Genomic DNA, 17900 nt, shown 5'->3' with positions numbered 1-17900 from the left:
AACTCGTTCGATACCGGTCCAAAAGCGTGATGCCTCTACTGACACGCTTGTGCTGTCAGTCTTCTCTCGACAATGATGAGGCATTAACCCAGGCAGCACAACAACATTGGTCAAACGTCGGGCAACTGTTGGCAAAAATTGGCACGAACATCGGTCCTACACTGGCATTTGGGCCGAGCGCTACCACATCACACATTGGCCCTACTTTCATGCCAGTTTTGGGCCAACGTTCAGCCAATCAAGCGGCCAACGCAAGACCAATGTTCGTTCTGCAGCATGGGCCAGCAAAGGTCTCATACTGGTATCCAACTTTCAAACATTGGTAGCCAGCTTTCAAACATTGGTAGCCAGCTTTCGAATAATGGTTTCCAGCTTTCGAATAACGGCATCCAGCTTTCGAATAATGGCATCCAGCTTTCGAATAATGGTTTCCAGCTTTCGAATAATGGCATCCAGCTTTTGAACGCTGGCGCATGCAAACCCAGCCGCTGGCTACTGACCAGCATTTTCGATCGTCTTCGAAAGTAACCAGGCTGCGTGGCTGGCTTCTTGCATGGATTAACAAACATATGTAGGGTAAGAACCCTAGGATCTCCTCACCGTCCAGAACTCATCGTTAGGGAATTAAGGATTCCCTTATACAACTGTGATGCAAACTATGCACCCTGGTTACTTTTCGAAAATATGGTACAATTCCACCTACCAACCCACAGGAAGGTAAGCAAGAAATGAGGCAACCAAAAGTATTCACAAAATAAGATCTTTATTTTTTCAACACGAAAGCTAGGCGGGCGAGTTGGTGATACATTTCAAAAATAGCAGCGCGAGAAACGGGGACGAGGGGTAGAAAAACATAGGACAAGCACTGATCAGGACAGTGCTTGCCCTGTGTTTTTCTACCCTTCATCCCCGTTTTTCGCGCTGTTATTTTTGAAAATCTTTTTGAAACGTGAGGTGCGCTAGGCAGGGAGGGCTAGGGGTTCGGAAGGGGACAGGACTTTGGATGGAGTGCCGGGCTCGTGGTGAAGTGGGGTGCCAGGCTTGCGGTAGGGTACTGTGCAGGGTTCATGGTGGGGTGCTGGGCAGGGCTAGTGGTGGGGTACTGTGCTTGGGTGCGAGGCAGGGGTGGGGTACGTGGCAGGGCAAGGGTGCGGGGCAGGACTGGTGTGCGGGGCAGGACTGGTGTGCGGGGCAGGGCTTGGGTGGGGGCAAGGACTTGGTGGGAGGCAGGACTTTGGGTGGGATGCTCGATTTGGGGTAGGGTGCCAGGCAGGGCCTGGGGTGGGGTGCAGGGCAGGGCCTGGGGTGGGGTGCAGGGCAGGGCGAGCGAGCAGGGGGAAGAGCCAGCGCTGGGCTGGGTGGCTGCCGAGACGGCAGGTTGGAGGGGTTGCCTAAACTCCTCGGCATACCTCCTCTTCCTGCCGCCTCCTCGGTCAACTGACCCCGGCAGCCACCTTCGAATAAATCCCAGTGCTTCAGCCTGGTCAACCCCCTGCTTCTCAGCAATCGCACCTGTGTAAAACAAGTTTACATTAAATACAACATTTAGGGGCATGCGACAGTATTTTCTCAACATCAAATACAAATAGTTTAGCTAAAAACCAAACTGAAGAGGAATCAAACTAATATTCACTACTTGTTCTAATATTCGTACAAAATGAGAATCGTGCCAAATATAGCATCAGTGACGGTGCTGTGTTACAATACTAAAGGCTAACCTCCCAGCAGATAAAAGATGCAACCCTAATCTCCTGTAAGTGGCTGTAACATGAAGTCAGCATATTACATCTATAAGCATAACGTTATATGTACGGGCTATTTTTGACTAATGAGAATAAAATAGAGGCTGCACCTGTGAACAAAACATGGGTGCCTGCTACATATGAGCCATAGCCTCAGAGATCTGCCATCAAAGCATGGTTTTCCGAGCTTGCTTGAGCCCCTATGTGCCGTCCAGATTTCAAGGCCATGTACGAGTCCTGTGTATACTGCTACACAAATGGACCATGCTGTGGCACTGAACTCTTCGTCCCATGCATATGAATTGCGTCAGAATGGCTCATGGCATTGGTGTAGGCGCCGTTTTTGAAACAGCTGAAGAAAAATGCAGCAGGTCTTATTTGAACATTGTGCCAATTATTTGAAAGCATTCCAGCAGTTAACATTATGAACAATTTTGAACAAACAGATTTGATTCATTTGAATAATCCCACACATAGGAGGGTGCTCATTTCACTATTCAAACTGCTGGAATATTTGCATACTCTTGAAATATGTGGCAGCACGTAGTACTGTCTACAGGCAGCAGAAGAATAGAAAATAAAAATGAAATATACCTGTCGCCACCTTGCACAGCGTCATGTTGATGAATGCCTTCTTTCCCTTCCGTCCGTGAAGGCTAAACTGCTCCTGCACCCTCACACCCATGATGTTTGTCATAATATTCGACCCCACCTCCCGCAAGGACCGTCCACCCAAGCGGACCAGGTTCCTCTGCTACAAAAATATAAGAAATGCGACACGACCTCTTTTTGGTCATAACACTGTATCTTCAACCGTAGTAGCTACCTGTCAGCACCAAACAGAAAACAAAACAGAAAGGAGACGCAGTTCCGCTGAAGCCCCAGCGAAGCTGAAAAAAAAAATGCTTCATAACCAAGTAAGTGTTTATAACCAAATCATGACATGCCACTCCCTTTCTTTGCGAGAGGCTAAAGACCTAAACGAACGCTGACTCGTGAAGCAGTCAGTGGGGAAAGAACAGTATTGCACACCTTTATTGCGAAGACTTTAAAAAATTTTCTCGCCCCAACCGCTGGCTCGTTTATACTGAAAATGTGCACTGAACTTGGGTATTGCAGGTAACTTTTGACTCGTAGTAAGTTTGTCAACAGTACTTGCCTGGTTCAGCCGCACATGATGCAAACCCGTAATCGTTTGGTTCGAAACTGATGAACTGAAAGCCGGCAACCCTAGGTTTTTGACAAAATGGTGTTCGTGGCGCCATCTGTTGTTTACGGAGGAATGCGCCACGACACAAAGTGTGTCGAGATCAACATCACAAGCTGCGCAGGTCCCTCGACGGCACCACTGCCGCCCTTCGTGGCAATCTGGCGTTGGCGGCGGCTTTCAGTTCGTGGATCTCGGTGCAAACGATTACAGAGTTGCATTATTTGCGGCTGATTCAAGTAAGTATCATTGCAAAGCATGCTATGGGACAAAAGTTACCACAGCACACAAGCTCTGTGCCCAGTTTTACCCCAAACGAGCCAGCGGTTGAGGCGAAAAAATGTTTTGAAGCCTTCACGATAAACATGAACAATACCGTATACCTGACCAGAAAAGGTTAATATGTATATTCACATGCCACATTAAGTAGGGATTATGGATAAGAAAAGCATCATTACTAACCACTGCATCCAACTAATCTTGGCGGGTGACTTATTTGTTAATAGAACTAGGAAAAACAAGCACAAAACCGACATACATTTGTTACTGGTCACTGCAATCACTGCAAAAAACTAAACAAACAGGAGATTACCACAGCAGCGGCCACGCCCGAATCCCGAACTGCTGCTTCCGCTACCTCCAATTCTTCCAGGGTATAGGCAGGTAGGGTGGGCAGCTCCACACTTGGGGCTGAAGGGGCTGAAGCGGGAGCCTGAGCCCCGTTCGCTGCCTCCAGCGCCGCCAGCTTCTCCAAAATCTTCTCATTCTGCTGAGAATTGTGACGCAGCTGCTGGCGCACCTCCAGGAGAAGGTGCAACACCCGCAGAGTGATCGCTGAAACAAACATTTAAGTCAGAGGAGGCTTCTGCACATCAGACAGTGACACATCCACATACAGGATAACCTCAATAATTCGAACTCTGTTGGTTCGAAATCACGGATAATTTGAAGAATTTCTGCAATCCCATTATTTATACTGCAAATTTGATCATATAATTCAAAGCAGCGGCATGCACTAGCCCGGTTATTTGATGATCTGAGATGCCATGCGAGGATGTCCGATCCTGATTTTGCCACAAACTGATGAAGTGACAGCCACTTCCAGCCGCGAGGCAGCGCTGCAAAGCATTGCCGATTAGTAATGCCGATGCTCAATATGCAAAGCACCCCAGTCCCAGTACTCTCAGCAAAAAACGAATCAGCTACGACTTGTGGACCGCTGAAGCATGCGCCTTCAGAGGAAAAGACATGTTATACTGCAACGCAGGCGAGAATACCAGCTTCCACGTGACAGGCTCCCCAACGCTTCGTCAAGACATGGCCAAACTAGAGGCAGTGGTGCGCATGCTTGTTGCTCATCTCCAGCCTGGTCGTGGTCAAGACAGCACCTAGAAGAGGTGCTGGCATCAAAGCACCTCCTGCACCTAACATCGTCAGTGTGTGCTTCACAATGCGACCATTCTGATGTGCCCGCGACAGGTTGACTCGCACGCTATGCCACCCTGCGCCGTTTCTTTGAGTAGTGTGCCATGATAGGAGGGTTAGGTCAACCTTCAAATTAGGATCATTCTGAAATTCGGGATCGACCTGCACACAGAGTTAATCTATCTAATGGTGTCTAAGGTTGTTTGGACGAGCAGCAGGTAGTACTCACCCCGTGCTGGTGCCTGTTCACCGGCAGGATGCATGGGGCTCCTTACATAAAAAAAGCTGCTAATTCGCATGCTAATCAGTTCCTCTGACGAAAATTCAAATTGTGCGCTGTTTACCCAGCTCATGTGCGCTGGCGATCACTTCCTTGGACAAGGGGTAGGTAGTACAGGGACACATTTACAACCGTTAATATCCAGGGTGTGCATCGCACCGCAGTATGAAACTACAGAATCGTAGTTTAGTTTGTTGCTTGTCATAGAGGCCACATGAGAGTGTGGAACACCGCTTTTCTGCTTGTTATTTCCAGTGGCTTCAGATTGCTGTCCTTATAATTGCGTAGTTACACATTTGTCGCTTTCAGTTTCGCGTGCGCCGCGATGCCATCCAGTGGGAAACTACAAAACAAAATGCAGCGGTGGGACAAAGCATGCAGGGCTAGGATGTGCAATGACCTTTTTTGGGGGGAGGGCCAGCAAGGGCTACGAGCTGGAGAGTCAACCTTTCGTAGGTAATTATAATGTAATCACAAAGGTAGCATATTCTTGCAACAAAATTTTTGTCTGCGTCCATTTTTTTTTTTGCTGCGGTCTGTTAATTCGAAAACCCGGTTAATTAGAATATTTTTTGCAGTCCTGATGACTTCCAATTAAATTAGGTTTCACTGTTTATGCCAGTGATGCTGCGATCATTGTATATGTTGTGCCCTCAAAGTGCTGATATCTAACGCTAATGCTAAGTGCTAATAATTGCCACGTGTATATATGCACGCCTCAACCAGTGCGACCCTCTGATTGCTTAGCTTGCCTCGCATTCGACCAGCGTCAGTGTTGCGCTAATGATGATTATGATGGGATTGTCACGCCCTTTGTAGCGAGCAGGCATTTCACAACGCGCTGATCACTGCCTTGACATGGCAGAACCAGCAAGGACAACGCTGCCACTAAGAAGCTTTGTCTGAGCCAGCTGTAGGCATATTTGTGCCGGAAACAACCTGCGTGTTTCGAATTTTTGTTGTTTGGGCACTCAATTGCGCCAAACACACTTGAAGCACTCTATTTACCGCCACAGTTTCGAATTCATTTACTATAGTCACACTGATGATTTGCCTTGCTCCTGCGGGGTGCCGAAGCAGCAATAATGCATACGTCCTGTCTCTCCTGCACTGAAACCTGCTCTTATCGCCTTACCTTAACGCCACCGAGACAGTGGGCTGCATATCATGCTCTCATGTGCGGAGCAAAGCTCGGGTGCGTCACTGGTGTGTGCCACCCGAGCACGATTTGGCCCACGTACCCATGTGCACCCACTAATCATGAAATGAACCACGAGAGATTCCAGCCAGCAGTTGTAGCTGCTCTGTCCGAGCTAGAGAGCTTAACTGCGATGGGTTATATACAGACATCAGTCTGTTTTACAGTATACATATTGCAACCAAGCACTATCCTGGCGACGCTGGAATGCACTACAACCGGCGCCAGGAGCAGGAGTTTCACCTTATTTTAAGCTCAGCAACTACAGCACGCTCCAGTGCAGGAGCAATGTGCTGCAGGAGAGATGTACAGGGAGCATGCATTGCTGGCTGCATTGGCGCCACGCAAAAACAAGGCAGAAAATAAATGGTAACTATATCAAACCAACCGAAAACTATGGTGACATGTTGAGTGTTTCGAGCATATTTGGTCGACAGAGACACGCGGTCGAGTTCCAGCGGCAACAAAACTTCGAAACACACTGGATATTTGCTGCAGAAACATGCCTACAGCTGTCCCAGATAAAGCAAGGCAGCAGTCTGCACATTCCAAAATGCTCACTCACTACAAAGGGCCCAACCATCAGATCATACTATTAATAGTGCAACACTGACACCGGCCGAAAGCAAGGCAAGCAAAGCAATGGGAGGGTCGCACCGGTTAGGGATGTGCACATGCACCTGGCGATTTTAAGCTTTCGTCTGGCTCAGTGAGGCAGTGCTAATACAGTTTTTTCTTGTGCAGCACGCTCCGTTTACTTCTGTCTGCACCAGTACCGAAGTGGAGAGACCACGCAAACAGACAGAACTACGTGCCAGCACTTTCTCACTGTGCAGCACCTGTTTTCAAGATATGGATATGGTACCCGACCAAATATGTTTGTCTGCCCACACTCCCTCCAGGCACGCTCTTATACGTAGAAAAATCACAGTCATCATCACTGGCGTGGTCTCTCCTCTTTTGCTCACAACTGTGAATGCTGTAGGAAAGCCAAGCATGCCAGTGCTGTCAGTTCCCCTCCCAGCTCCCGCCCTCGTTGCAGTACAGAACTGTGTGTGATCGGCTCTATGTGTTCCAAACTCTAAGTCCAAAAAAAAGGGAAAAAAATGCTGCAGCGAGTGTTTGCACCAGCAGCAACTATTCATAATGCACAAATTTTGAAACCTGGCAAATCAAGCTTTAGTACTCCAAAAGGTGACACAGATATATGAGTAATGAAAGTTAAGAGCCTCACGATCAGCGGCGGCCTGGTGGCTGGTGGCCTCAGCTTCTGCAATGTCCCCGTGCTCCTCTCCCTCCTTATCCCTTTGGGCATTGCAGAATGAGGCTGAAGGCAAACAAGAAATGCAGCATTAGTGGCAATGCAAACAATGTGAAAAACTGCAATTAACAACAGTGCTACTGGTAAATGGCAGGTGAACTTTCCAAGCTTCCTTTGGCAGAACTGACCAGGAATAAGTGCAAACTTAAACGGGAGGAAAGCGTCAGCACACTGACCACTGTTTTTGAGATGGAAAACTTGTCCTCATCTGCAATTTGATGAAGGCGCTTAACTACCTCTTGCTAAAGCAGTCAGCACATGGAGTCCTTCCTCCCTCCCTTAGTTCAAATTCACACTTCTCTCCAACACTTGCCAACATAATACATGAGCACACTTCTGACAAGAAAGTGAGTGCCAAAAGGCTGTGTGAAAAGAATTGAACTCTACAATTGAACACAAAAATTAGTGATGGCTTACGGGGCGATGGCAGTTGAACCGGAGGCTCCAAACGGGCAGCCAATTCATCCCCTAAAGAAGACAGAAGGCGGGTAAGCATACACGTTGCACATTACAAGAAAGAGGATCTCGACCAAAATTTGTGAATGAATTCACTTATGAAATCTTAAGGAATACATATGTTTATTGCAGATTCCAAAAATGCCATTTGATTACATGCAAAAATAAGCCTGCCTCCTTATGTAATACAGTAAAAGCTCGTTGTTTCGACCCCCCTGAACTCAGAAACCCGGAAAATTGAAACTGCCAACTTAGACTACCCGCCGCGGTGGCTCAGTGGTAAGGTCTACCGAGCCGGAGTACCCAGGTTCGAATCCGACTGCAGCGGCCACGTTTTGATGGAGCTGAAATGCAAGAGGCGCCCGTGTGCTGTGCGATGTCGGTGCATGTCGAAAATCCCCAGATGGTCGAAGTTATTCCAGAGACCTCCACTACGGCATCTCTTTCTCTCTCTGTTCTTTCACTCCTACCTTCCTCCCTATCCTTACCACACGGTTCAGGTGTGAGATATATAAGGCAGATACTACCCTTTTCCTTTCCTCAAAAACCTATTTACTACTTAGTCCTGGCCAAAGGTGCTTTACCGTATTTACTGAAATGTATCGAGTTTTTTAACCAGAAGTGAAAATACAAAGTCCGCCCTTGCATTATAATCGAGTATAATTAAAAGAAAAATTTACACTATGCCTAATTTATGCAAATGTTTGTTGAAGGTGCAGGACAAGTTAGTCCCAAAGTTCAGGAAACGAAAAAAAAAAGAACAAGAATGAAGTTAGAATACCGCATTGGCTTACCAACAGAAAGTCTGAGCCACAAGTACTTAGCTGAGGCGGCGGCACGGCACCTCACATATCAGAGTAGCAGCAAAGCAGCGAGAACCTATTCACCAGAGATGGCTCCCTAGCACACTGAGCGCAAATTCCATGCACCTTCCACAGGAAACACAGTACAACACACAAGGTTGTAAAGGCCATTGTTTTACTCTCTTAAAGTTCAGTGAACACTATAACACCTGCAGCACCACTGATGTCACAAGCTAACGCTAGTGATCAGATTCCGGAGCACGGAAAGCTTAATGCTGCTGTTGCGCCCGAAAAGGTGCCCTCGCTGCTCTTCTCCGTTCCTGACAGACTTTTCGCTAGCATCAAATTCACGAAATTTTACAGCGGCTCGAAGCGTTGGATGATAGCTCTTTTAAATGCTGCCAAGGACGACCACTGGCATTCGGAAGGCTCACCCTCGTGGTTGAGACTGCGAGAAGTTTCAGTTTTGAAAAGAAGTTGACATAGCGACAGCATGGCGGGAATCCTTGATTATCATATTGGTCTTATCTGATCTTTTTCACTACTCTCATGACAAAAGGGGCACGCAAAACTTTCCCGTGGTAACGCTGGTAGTAACTCCTGTACAGGCACGTCCTTAATTTTCTATGAAAATGAGCCACAGGAAAGCCATTTCTTTTTTTTATACTTGCTAGTAAATCTCTGTCGAACTTCAGCCTCGTTTCTCACATCACTATCACACACTCTTTTTTTCCTGTTTTGTGCACACAAAGTCGACCACTGTGTTACTATCGTGGTCGCGTTACATTTGAGTAAATACAGTATGTCTATGACGCCATACCGATGATTAATTCAGATGCTATGGGTATTGCCCCGGTTTATTTGAACGGGCCCCTGACTGAAGGCAACATACAGGGGTGGTATAATATAATGATTCCCAAACCAATCCCAATCCATTTTTGAATTTCCCCATTTGCTCTTTGGTTGTAGAGACGCCACGCCCCTCATTCACTCTTGATTATTTGTTGAAGTCTAGGGCATGGTGTCACTCCAGTGAATGGCAAAGGATGGGAAAGTCAAAAGTGGAACTAATTCAGGAAGGAATTGTTATATTATATCGAACCGGTATGACTGGCATGGCAAGATGAATTCCATGCTGCAGAGTAGCTTTCGAGAGTAGCTGAAACTGTGCGCTTGTCATGTGCCATTTGCTGTTTGTGCAGTGAAGTCTTCTCACCGCTGACGGTGCCACTTGTGAGGGGTTTGACACAGCAGCAGTGCAGCGCACCGTGTTGAACCGCACAGTATGCCAGGAAGGCCCTTGTGATCTTGAGCAATTCTACTTAAACACTCTCAACAGTTTGCCCAAAATAAATCATTAATGGAAACATGAAAAACTAGTCAGTGCCAAGCTGTTATCTGAAAAGCTGGGAACCCATCACCCAGTCTTACAAAACAAGTTTATTGTCATGGAAGAACTTCTGAAGTTTTTTCAAGGTCATTAGACATTTAAACTATTTATGTTCTTGGTCCATTGAGGTTCAAATTAACAAGCTTTTACAGTATATGCAATGCAATGTTGTTCTCATTGGCTTTAAAGAAATCTTCACTGCAGGCAACTTACAAAATGCATACCACTGCCTTGTAAACAATGCAATACGAGTAATACGTCACGCTGGCTGTCATAAAATTTCTGTCAAGGTTTTCAAGTGGTCAGTTTAGAAATGAGAAAGGAAGTTCTTGGTTCCATTTCCACAAGTTATGCGATTAGCAAGGTGATAAATTTGCCCTTATTACATTCCTTGCTGTCACGACAAATTAATGACATCCATTTAAGCAAGTTTGGAGCAGTAAAATAATCTTAAAAGCTTCAGACAAAAAACTTGCAACATAGTAATCATATGCACAAGGGCTTCTTTTACATAGCATTAAATGGCATAACTGGAATCGGCACACAGAACCACATGTTCCATGAAGATCTCGTAACTGAGACTTCATAAATACCGTATTTACTCGCATAATAGGCGCACCCAGAACTTTGCACTTGATCAATACTGTATTTACACGACTGCAAGCCGACGCCCTCCCGCCTCCCCCATCTCAGGTGAAGAAAAAAGAAGACACTCGTGCACATTCCACAACCCGAGCTTATTTTAACAGCTGGACTGACTACTAGTCCTCACTGGAGCTACTGCCGTCGCAGCTGCTGCGGACCCACAGCACGTACAACGACATCGCATGGAACAGCCACACGCAGTTTACAGGGATGCTCACTTTAAATGTCTGTTTGGAAAGCTTCATCTCCAGCTGGAAACCTTCCCGACTTCAGCCCACGAAAACCACGGCACTTGGAGTCACATAAGAAAATTTAGGCACGCCCAGTCGCAACTGCTGCATTTCTCAGCCACGTCGATTTCAGGACCGCTGCACACTTCCTGTGTTTGAGAGCAAACTCCCAGCCGTGTACCTATTAAGGTGCTTGCCCATTGTGGAAAAATCGCACCGCTCTGCAGTGGCACACGAAAGCTACAATTACAATAAACTAACACGCTACCACAGATCCCGTGCTACAGTGCCTAGAATTCTAGTTGCTGTACCCGTGCCTTCGACAGCCACAAAAAGCTTTTTTTTTTAATTTAATCTTTCCTTCGGGAGACCATGGTAAGGCCCTTACACGTGTGCGTTTATATGGTACGTTCAGTTTTAAAGTGCGAGAATGCGAGACGAAAAATTTTCTGAAATTTTACCCCGAGTTAGGCGCACCCTGAACTTTGAGCCAGACCTTCTGAAAAAAAAAAAAAAAGTGCGCCTATTATGCGAGTAAATATGGTCATTCTTTTTCTCTGAGATACTCTTCCTCCATTAATTTATTTATAAATTTAGATCTTTTCAATTACCAGAAACTGCAGAGCTCTCTACTGCAGAGTTGTATTGGTATCGCTTGACTTTTCTCTCTGCGTTCAAGTAGGTGCCTGAAAAAAAGGGAAAATCTCAGGTATGCTGAAAGCGGCATTTTCCACAAAATCAAAGGACATGGCAGTGACACACCGACAGACATGAGGCAGTACTCACATGAGGCAGTACTCGTACAGAACACAAAAGCAAAAGCGTGGGCTCTTGCTAGGTCAACCCCTGATTAAGACACATCTGAGTGCAAGCAAAAGTCAGACTACACTTGGACGTCAAAAAGCATCCAAGCGCCTCACAAACACTGATAAAACAAGAAATTACAACATTTTATAAAATTCTAGACATTAATGCACTGGCACAGATGGTATGCTCTTTCAGGTATCCAGTGCAAAGCCTGAGAGGAATGCATGTTTGTGATTTAAAAGAACAGTACAGCCCTGGGGAGAGTACACACACACACACGCACGCACACACATGGGCAATGAAGTGCCACATACAAAACAAAAATGAAAATTGTTTTTGAGGAAAGGAAACTGCACAGTAACTGTCTCACATATCTCAGTGGACACCCGACGTGCGTAAGGGAAGGGATAAAGGGGGTGAAAGAAGCGAAGAAAGATAATTGCCCGTATTCCAAACCACTCCCTAAGCTTAGAGTATTTCTTGTAATCATTGTTTCACAGAGATTTGAGCTGGTTGGGTCATATTTAAAACTTTTACCAGCGCTGCAACTGGGGACAGGGAACAAGGAGAGATGGAAGGAGATGCGCTAGTAGCGCCAGTTGTTAGTAGCGCTCGTCCTTCCGTCTCTCCTTGTTCCCTGTCCCCAGTTGCAGCGCTGGTAAAAGTTTCGAAAACAATCATTGCTTGCTCCAGCTACAATACACAAACCAGGAGCTACCAGGAACAGTTATGTGTGGCTTTATTGTCGTTCCCAAAGCTGCACATAAGATGTGAAAGACAGCGTAGTGGAAGGCTCTGAAATAATTTCCACCACCGTTAATGTGCACTGAAATCACATGGTACACACACGGCTTTTGAGTTTGCCCTAAACCAAAGCGTGAAAGAGAAACTTATTGCTGCATGATGCCTGTGACTAACCTCAAGTTCAAAAAAAAGAAAAAGTGCACTACATATTGATGAGTTAAACTATCCACAGGAATCCGGCACATCTATGATCAACTTTTCTAACATTGCTTTTCTAAAAGAGATCCATGATTGGGCTGGTGAACAATAACATCGCTGCAGATTATATGTAGTCCGCATGCTTTCCCCATTTTGCATTCAAGTATTACACAAATACTCCTCAAAGCGACAACTCTATCCAGTTTGTTTCCTATTTTAGAACTGATTTTTATTCGGGAGCAAAGAACTTCACTTATTTACAAGGACACCGGATTGAAAAATTTAACTTTTTTCCTCAACAGACCTCATTGGAACTCTTAACATGAAATGCCAAAAAAGGACTGATCACTGTTTGAAAACGAAACACAGTGCAGCCCAGCCCAAAGCATCTGCCACACACTGTTTTGGAATTCAGCTCATCTATTACGCTCAACTCCAACCACTTTTTGAAGAATAAAAACCCAAGAAGGAACTGGCAATGGCCTATACATCACTCGCACATGTTGACAGTTCAGGCTCGCAAAGCAAGCACTTGCTATATTTGAGAACGCCCTAGTCTGGATGCATAGCTGTTTACCACTGTGATGCAGCTTGATGTCTTAATTCAGTTTACTTTAAGCAGTATGACAAAATAAAAGGTGCATGTGCTTGGTCCTTTGTAGCTTGAAAAGCTCACGAGACCAAGTCTACTATGTTTCCAACTGCAAATTGAAATGTGTGATGGCACCGATCCTTACAAACTGCATCTGCCAGAATGCTGCGCTGAATGTGATGCACTCGCATCGCTAAATTGCTTTGTCTTCTCGAGAAATCACTTCACTTTGCAGATGACAAGTCCTTGTACTATGTATAATTACTTTACCAGCAGATGGGTGAATGGCATAGCAACAAAGCAGCTTGCATCAAAGCGTGTCATCATTCTTAGTGAGTTAATTTACAGCCTTTTCATATGTTGCTACTGAAGTAAAACTTTGTATTCGTTCAAACTCACTGCATTCATGCTCATTTTGTTCCTGTAAGACAATGATTGCTTTGTTTTCTTTTGTGCTATGGTTTCACTGCTTACGACAGCTGTACGGGGCTTGCAAAAAGTGAGGTAGTGTTCAGAAAAAGAACTGCATAAATGAGGATATGATCAGCAAAATTTTGGCAACTTTCAAAACTATACAAATGAAAGCTCAAGCTGAATGTTTCCTGGGGCTGCTCTGAACTGCGTTGGAACCTATAGTGCAGCTCAAGCAATGTTCCAGGCTCTGTGGATGGAGCGTGCTCGCTGCAACAGCATCCCACTTGCTATACTGTCAGTAATAAGGGAGTAATTATTCACTGGCATCCACCCACACGCAGCCATACAGCTACAAAGGAAAGCTGTACAGCTTTCTCAGAAACTTCGTATTTAAAGTAGTTTTTCTTTAACTACGAAGTTTCTGAGAAAACTGTATAGCTTTCCTTTGTAGCCGTATGGCTGCGCTTGGGTGGATGCCAATGAGTAATTACTCCCTTATTACAAATTTACTCCACCTTGGGGTATTCCCCTAAACATTTGACCTATACTGTCAGTGTTTACAGCAATGGAAATATGAAGATGTCGAGGCAGTAGCCTACATAGTTGTCCATGACCCGGCATCAAACAGGGTACCCAGTCGAGGTTTGAGTTTATAATCTGCATGTCCCTCCTTGAGAGTGGACATGTGAACATTCACTGCACTGTTGAGCACACAGCTATCGAGAAAATCTTGCCTGTACATTGCTGTGCAAAACAATCTCGACAGCAGAAGGAAGAAGAGGCTTAAGTGCCTCAGTAAATGTTGTAAACATAGGTATAACTAGAAAATATCCTTTCCTCCGATTATTCATTTTTCAAAGCATTTTTGTTGACGACCTGTATGCACAACAGCCTTATTCCTGTGCACTGGTTCATGATAACTGCAGGCAAACTAGCCTTTTTGCCGTATGTCTATTCCTTCTCTTTAGCAGCAGACCTTTGGATTCTTGCTCTGCAGCCCAAAACACCTCAAACAGCCATGGTAAAGCCAGAGACATATCCACAGACCAGATCTCGCCGTCTTAAACCCTTAAACTATGATCCTTGGGAGCAGCAAGTGTTCTCAAAAAGTGGCGGCTTCCCATCCCCTGGTTTCGAGATGCAACATTCATACTGCCCATGTAGAGTTAATGCAAATTAAGTAAAGACAACACTTTATACATGTAGTGGGTGAGAATGCATCCACCCTCTTGCTTTCGCAGATATGTGACAAAGCAGCAGCTGGGAATGAAACTTCTCGGCAGGCAGTGAGCTTTCCACAACAGCAGACTCATCATTTATGCCCTCATTGCATAATGTCTATAATGCAATTACTCACGGCTCCTGGCGACAACAGACACAGGAAACTGTTGCCACTCGCCGTCAGCAGAGGCTGGGTCAGCCTCCTCCTCTGCCAGGCGGAGGACGTCAACTCCTCTTGTGACAGGCCACTGGCATGAACAGTGGTCTTCTGACAGCCACGTCAGGGGGACAGCTGCCACACTGTTTTCCTCTGGAAACCTCACCACAGCAAAGCGCTTAGGCATGCTGCACAGAGAAGACAGGGTTCAAAAAGGACGGCTGGGAAGCATAAATTTCACACACACTCGCAATTCGACATGCCGTTCCATACATTGCGCATGCAACGCTTCAATGTCAGTAGCTGAACACATCCAACTACTCGCCTATCAATGGCGGTGCACGAGGTTCCCAAAGCGACATCGGCGCGGGACGCCGTAATGGAGGGCGCCGGTAATTTCCGATATCTAGGGGCCTTACACGTGCACTGGCATCGGACAATACACGGGAGCATTGCGTTCGCCTCCATCAAAGCGCGGCCGCCACGGCCGGGATCGAATCCGCGTTCTCCGGCTCAGCAGTCGAGCGCCCTAACCACAGAGCCACCGCGGCAAGGCTCGCCTATCAATTAGCCAAGGAAACGTGAACTGCCGCGGAATTATGCCTTAATGCAGCACTGAACATAGGAACTCGGCGACACATCAAGAAAATACTAGAGAGAGAAGCTACGCTACATCTTACGCAATTACTGTCGCGTATAGGAAATCGTGTTAAGAGGTAGGGGAAAAAAACATGCCTAATCGCATTTTAGATCGCTAAATCACACAACTGAAGCAAGAATTCAGCGCCAATGAGAGCAAATACGACCGTGACAAGCTACGCCATTGCACGTGGCAACCAAGTCGCGTGCAAAAATTCGCGTTTGGTGCTAGTGGAGAAAATTAAGCACAAATCGCATTTTTCGGCCGTCTCTAGAAAACGCTCACAGCAGTTCAGTAGAAAGGGCTTGGCATGCATTCACTGTTATCGCTCCAGCGCGCACGGCTGCGCTGAGCGCGTAGCACCTTCTCTTTTTCTTATTAATTCGCCTCTCATTAATTGATCTGCACGGGGAAGCGATAGGGACCCTGTCAGGACCTATTCAACAATCCCGCGCAATTTTCTTGCGAATTTTCTCAGTGAAACTTTGAGCAACTAACCACAGGTATTCGACAGAACACAATCACGGCATTAACCTAACCAAAGCAGGCGACGTAACAGAACAGCAGGTATACTTACGCGAATCGACTTTACGGCTCGCACGATGATTTCAAATGGGGATCTTCCGCTTGAAAAACACGTGCGGGACAATCGAACTCGCACGTGTGGAGCGCGGACAGCACGTTGAGATCGAGGAAGAACACGCGTCATGGAGGTCTTTTTTGAAAAAAAAAACACATTGAAGCGTACCGTTGACTAGCGCCACTACCCTCAATTTTTGGCGTATTGAAACTGATGCGTAGGTAAAAAGCCTTACAATTTTTTCCCTCCCAACGAAGCGGCCACAGGCGACAAACAGAAAAATTTTTAATTTTTTGTTTTGCAAGTTCTTTATGAGAAGTTTTAGCGCCACGGTGGTTCAGGTACACTGTGGGCTCAGGTGTATGGTCACAAGTAAAACTCGTTGGAGGGTACACTTCTGAAAAAGATCGTCATGATAGGACAAAAAGGTCACTGGAAGTAAGGTAGCAGATGCATATTTAGTTTCCGCATTTCCCCCGTACCGAGGAGTATGCACCCGGAGTATACTGAATGTTACGAGACACCAAATGAAATGCGAATAAATGTATAACGTACGGCGGAATACGGTGACAGGGACGCGATGACAGGAGTAATCGTGGACAATAAGCTAGGAGTAAGAGCGTGCGCGTCAATTCGAACGAGGCTTCCAAAGGAAGCTGAAGAAACAGCAATGACTCAGCAACTACACGCAGTCAAATATCGAAAGTCGTTGTTCGAATCTTGCAGCAGATTCCCCGAGCCCATAAGGCATATGTAGTAGCTCACGATAAAAACGGTGGGCACGGCACTGCCCGAGGACTTACAGCGCTTTCATCCAAAGTCCCGCAGGAGGGACAGCGAGAAAAGCTAAAAAGTAAATAAGAGGCACCTACCACACTGTTTCTTCCACCGTGACCTACCATAAGAAAATTGATTAAATCTTTTTATTGCTATCACGATTCCTTGATCTGTGACCTATTGGGAGGGGGAGTAGAGCAGAAAAGTTCACATGTGGTGGTCCACGCTGGTGGCGCGCGCAAATGAAGCCCAGAAGGACTGAACACTGAACAGAACAGACGTGTCCTTGGAGCGAGCGGAGTTTCGGAGAATCTTGCACAAGATACACCGCAGTAGATATCAGAATAAATGTCCATTATGTGTTGCATGCATGGGCGTCTCAAGAAATAAACCTACCACTGCTACACAAAAGGTTTGGTTCATGGTTTATGGGGGTTTAAAATCCCAAAGCGACTCAGGCTATGAGGGCCGCCGTAGTCAAGGGCCCCGGAAATTTCATCCACCTGGGGTTCTTTAACATCGCAAGTACACTATACAAAAGGACGCGAAAACATGCAGGCCTGCACGATGACGCGCCTTTGCCAGTGCCATGACTGTTGCCCTAATTCATGACAGCAGCCTTTGACGGTTATTGCAACATTCGTCCCCACGTTCACACTTGGCTATTCGGTGCACAGGAAGCGCGGAACGACAGGACGTACCAACGGCGCATGCAACGGGATTATGTCCAGCGTCACCATATACCGGCGTATATGAGCTGCTAAAACATATTTTCGCCGTAACAACCGAGCACTTGAACATTGGGAGAAAGTGCTGTCCAGCAGACCGAGAGAGCAAGAGATAACTGGCCTGAAGAGCATAAAGGAGGTGGCAGAATCAAATGGGGTCTTTTTTAAGCACTCCACCCACGGTCAAAAAACCTCTACAGAGTTTTGATCATGAATTCATTTATTAATCATTTATTGATGAATTCCACCTTCCTCTACGCTGCTAACGTCGCTGACGCTGCTGGCTTTGGCTACTGCTGGCTGCCTCGCTGCTTTGGCTATTGCTGGCGCTCTCCTCTTTTCCTC

General features: G+C 46.2%; 2 protein-coding genes across 5 annotated transcripts in view; one reads left to right on the top strand and one right to left on the bottom strand.

Annotated features, from left to right (window-relative positions):
* LOC149361328 (uncharacterized) overlaps window positions 1-17900 on the top strand; it is a 304360-nt gene that overhangs the window by 239221 nt on the left and 47239 nt on the right. The gene's annotated exons all lie outside the window — the stretch shown is intronic.
* On the bottom strand, window positions 1763-16158 carry LOC149361330 (uncharacterized). Its single transcript, XM_089572660.1, has 7 exons — window positions 16048-16158; window positions 14810-15018; window positions 11309-11383; window positions 7591-7641; window positions 7087-7179; window positions 3542-3783; window positions 1763-2496 (listed from the first exon to the last, which is right to left on the bottom strand). The coding sequence occupies exons 2-7, from the start codon at window positions 15015-15017 to the stop codon at window positions 2296-2298; spliced, it is 870 nt and encodes a 289-aa protein (XP_089428786.1). The 5' UTR covers window position 15018; window positions 16048-16158; the 3' UTR covers window positions 1763-2295.

The sequence above is a fragment of the Amblyomma mixtum genome, chromosome 2, assembly GCF_055824585.1.
Source record: "Amblyomma mixtum isolate Tamu chromosome 2, ASM5582458v1, whole genome shotgun sequence".
Lineage (NCBI taxonomy): Eukaryota > Metazoa > Arthropoda > Arachnida > Ixodida > Ixodidae > Amblyomma > Amblyomma mixtum.
Note: the sequence above shows the minus strand (reverse complement) of the source record. Positions and strands in the feature narration are given on the sequence as shown.

What these genes read in the sequence shown, in the direction of transcription:
- LOC149361330 (XM_089572660.1), bottom strand. Translation starts at nt 15,017, where the DNA reads ATGCCTAAGCGCTTTGCTGTGGTGAGGTTTCCAGAGGAAAACAGTGTG. An exon ending in GTCTGTTGTCGCCAGGAGCC is followed by an intron (nt 11,384 to 14,809) that starts GTGAGTAATTGC and finishes CCTTTTTTTCAG; the next exon opens with GCACCTACTTGAACGCAGAG. An exon ending in CCACCAGGCCGCCGCTGATC is followed by an intron (nt 3,784 to 7,086) that starts GTGAGGCTCTTA and finishes TGTTTGTTTCAG; the next exon opens with CGATCACTCTGCGGGTGTTG.